General features: G+C 39.6%; 1 protein-coding gene across 1 annotated transcript; it reads left to right on the plus strand.

Annotated features, from left to right (window-relative positions):
* The first annotated feature begins 1358 nt into the window (after positions 1-1358).
* Positions 1359-1739, plus strand: LOC150092749 (protein ZBED8L-like). Its single transcript, XM_090414267.1, has one exon. It carries the CDS (start codon positions 1359-1361, stop codon positions 1737-1739), a length of 381 nt encoding a protein of 126 aa, XP_090270393.1.
* Positions 1740-3331: the final 1592 nt, after the last annotated feature.

The following is a 3331-nucleotide window of genomic DNA, read 5'->3' on the forward strand; positions in this document are numbered from 1 at the left end:
ATATGGATGCATACCAGCACCAACAAACCAGCAGCTGCCAATGTGCCTGTTATGTAAAAGGGTCTTCTCTAATGAGGCCATGAAGCCTTCCAGAACAATTGAAGAAGGTACAGTTCTTCAAAGATAAGGAAATCCCACTTACTAACATACTTTCTTGTGCAAGTGATGGAGCACCATCAATGACAGGTCTCTACGGAGGGTATGTCGCCTACTTGAATAAAGTAGTACCAAATATACATGGTGTTTCAAAAAGAATGTCCCGATTTGAAAATTGTATATCTCTGCAACCACGAAGCACAAATGAATGCGACGTGTACCATGTGAATGGCCTTAGCCCAGAGTTTGATATGACGACAGCTAGACCGCGACATTGGAACCTCCAAGTTCGTCAGTTTCTAAACGAAACATTGCCTCAGTGTTGGATTGGACGCACGTGACCCCATGACTTGGCACTACACTCTTGGCCTCCAAGATCTCCAGACATCACCAGCTGTGACTTCTTTTGATGGGGATACGTAAAAGACTGTGTTTGTGTTCCTCCATTACCCGCTGACTTGGATGAGCTCAGAACCAGAATCACGCTTCTGTGACAAGATACTCTCAGACGCGTTTGGGATGAATTCAGCTATCGGCTTGATGTTGTCCGTGCAGAAGGTGGAGGGAATATTGAGCATTGGTAACTGTGGTGAGTGAAACTTTAGGCCTTACTTCATATTTGGTAATTTATTTTGTAACTGTACCACATTTTCATTATTAAATATAATTATTTGAAATAGGGTCATTCATTTTGAAACACCCCGTATTTACCATTCACTTTTTCATTCCTCGACAACATCTGGTTGCAACAAACCTCAGCGATCGCTTGCACAACTCACTACACACTGTCGTTACTGCAGTGAATAACATTAATGCTCATGCTCTCAATGACAGACTTTTTCGAAAGCTCTGTGATGAAAATGATGAACATTTTGAACGTTTGCTGCTCCATACCTCTTGGCTGTCAAGAGGAAACTTTTGAGACAGTTTTATGATCTTTTTGATACCGTTGTGGAGTTTGAAGACAAAAAGAATTTGCTCAGGGATGAACTCAAAGCTATCAGGCATGATGTTGCTTATTTATCAGATATATTTGCAAAATTTAATGGAATTAATTTGCAGCTGCAAGGCAATGATATCAATCTAATCAAGGCCAAATCTTCTATCTCAACATTTATTTAAAGTTAAATCTGTTGAAGCGAAACCTAGGCCGTCATGAGCGCTACTAATTTCCCAGCCTGTTCGAGTTAGATGGAAAGCGTAGGGTGCAAACTGATGATCTACAAGTTTACTGTGATCATTTGAATATGCTGCATGAAGATATGACTGAGCGATTTAAGGATCTACTTTCGTTGGAAGTTCCAGATTGGGTAATAAATCCATTTTCCGATACTGAGGTAGTGGGTGCCATAGAGGAAGAACTAATTGAGCTACAAAATGATTTTGAGCTAAAGCCAAAATTTAAGAAATCACATCAAGAGTTTTGGTTGCAGAAAGAGATCTCTGCTCGCTATCCTTCACTGTGGGGAGTGGTTAAGAAGCTCCTCGTTTCATTTCCAACATCATATTTGGTGGAACGTGGTTTTAGTGTGGTCATGCAACTTATTTCGAAACAAAGAAATAGACTCCACATAACTCAACATGGAGATTTAAGACTCCTGCTAAGTGAGACCAAATTTTATATTGAGACTTTTGAATTTTGAATTTATATTGAGACTATACCATATGCCATATCAAGTTTGCGAGCTATGGCACGAGCGCTTGGACCAGTACTGGTCCCTGTGTCGTCGAACACCGCAGTAACAACGTCTGTTAACATCTCTTCTTGCACTGCTTTCCGTCCTCTGCCAGGTCTAACTCCTAGTGATCCAGTTTCTTCAAACTTCTTAATCATAGCTCTCAGTGCTACAGCTGACCTAGGACCTGTACGCAAGTTATGAAGCCTTCTAAATTCCCGAAGGGCCGCTACGGCATTGCACTGTTTAAGGTAAAACAACTTAACAAGTCAAGCATGCTGAGGCATGGTAGGACGCATATTGAGCACAATTCGTCAGTCATTCGAATTACTGCCTGAACGTTCCCAAATCCCTTTTTAAGTGGATTTGGTGGCGCTGTTGACACGTATGCACAGTAAAATTTGCACAATCCTTTTTACCTGCGTTTACTGCAAATATTTGACTGCTTTCGACTCCGCCAGCGCCAAAATTTCTCCTATCGGCGACTTTTGGTACTAAATCCTTTTTTTCGCGGAAATCATCTCCCTATGCTTTCAAAAGTCTCAATATAAAATTTGGTCTCATTCCGTTTATTGGTTTCAGCTACAGATGCCTCCAAAGAGGGAAATTTATTTTATGCCCACCCTGTATGTACGTACATACATACGGACAAACAAAGCAATTCTGATAGATGGTATGCAATTTGCTGTCCTAAAACGCTGAATAGTATTAGAAGCAAACAAATAATATACCAATCCAACATCTTGTAATTCACGGCTGCTCCTGTTACCAAACTTTCTCGCATAGTTGAAGTCAATAATGCTACTGGAGTACATCATCTGCCCAGAAAGTAGTCTACTGTTAAATTATAACCGATGATTGTAATATAAGGATGGCAAACATAAAGAATTATAGAGATGCCTTCGCACATAGGCAAAGCCTGCATTCCTATAAGCCTCTCTGGGGCAACCATTCTTCCGAAACATCTCAAACTTCAAGAAGTGTCGCGCTATTTATAATTAGTGCGACACCTCTTAGAATTTTGAGTGACAAACGAGATAATTAGCTTGCAACTTTGCCAAACCACCGCAGAGATGGGAAGAGATTCAGAATGATGGCTCTGTAAGTAGCATGAGGTGTCATGCCGGTAGGAAACAACTAACCAATTCCTTTTCTTAAGATAGACTATTTCTTACTTATGAGATCAAGGAAAAGATATTCAAAAGCGGTTTCGAAAAACTGCATTAATGGATTAAATTCATTCTGTCTAAACGATACTATTTCGATTTTCTTAGAAATAGTATCTTCTAATTTCCAAACGGAGATTTTCACCTTATTTAGAAGTTCAGCCATTTCGGAAAAATAACAAGGTGATCGTATTGCAATAAACGTACGCATCTAGGTTTCAATGGAACGACGAACATTTAGGTTAAATGTTACTTTGTGTATATGACAACAGTAGGAATCCACTTAAGTATAAAGAGCTAATAAGCTTCATTTCGGCAATGAAAACATTACTTAAATTAAGGGGATATTAAATCCCACATAGTTTTAAAACCGAATAAGAAACTCAAAGATCG

The sequence above is a fragment of the Typopeltis vanoorti genome, chromosome 25, assembly GCF_054136105.1.
Source record: "Typopeltis vanoorti isolate ZY-2024b chromosome 25, IOZ_Tvanoo_1.0, whole genome shotgun sequence".
In the NCBI taxonomy this organism is placed as follows: domain Eukaryota; kingdom Metazoa; phylum Arthropoda; class Arachnida; order Uropygi; family Thelyphonidae; genus Typopeltis; species Typopeltis vanoorti.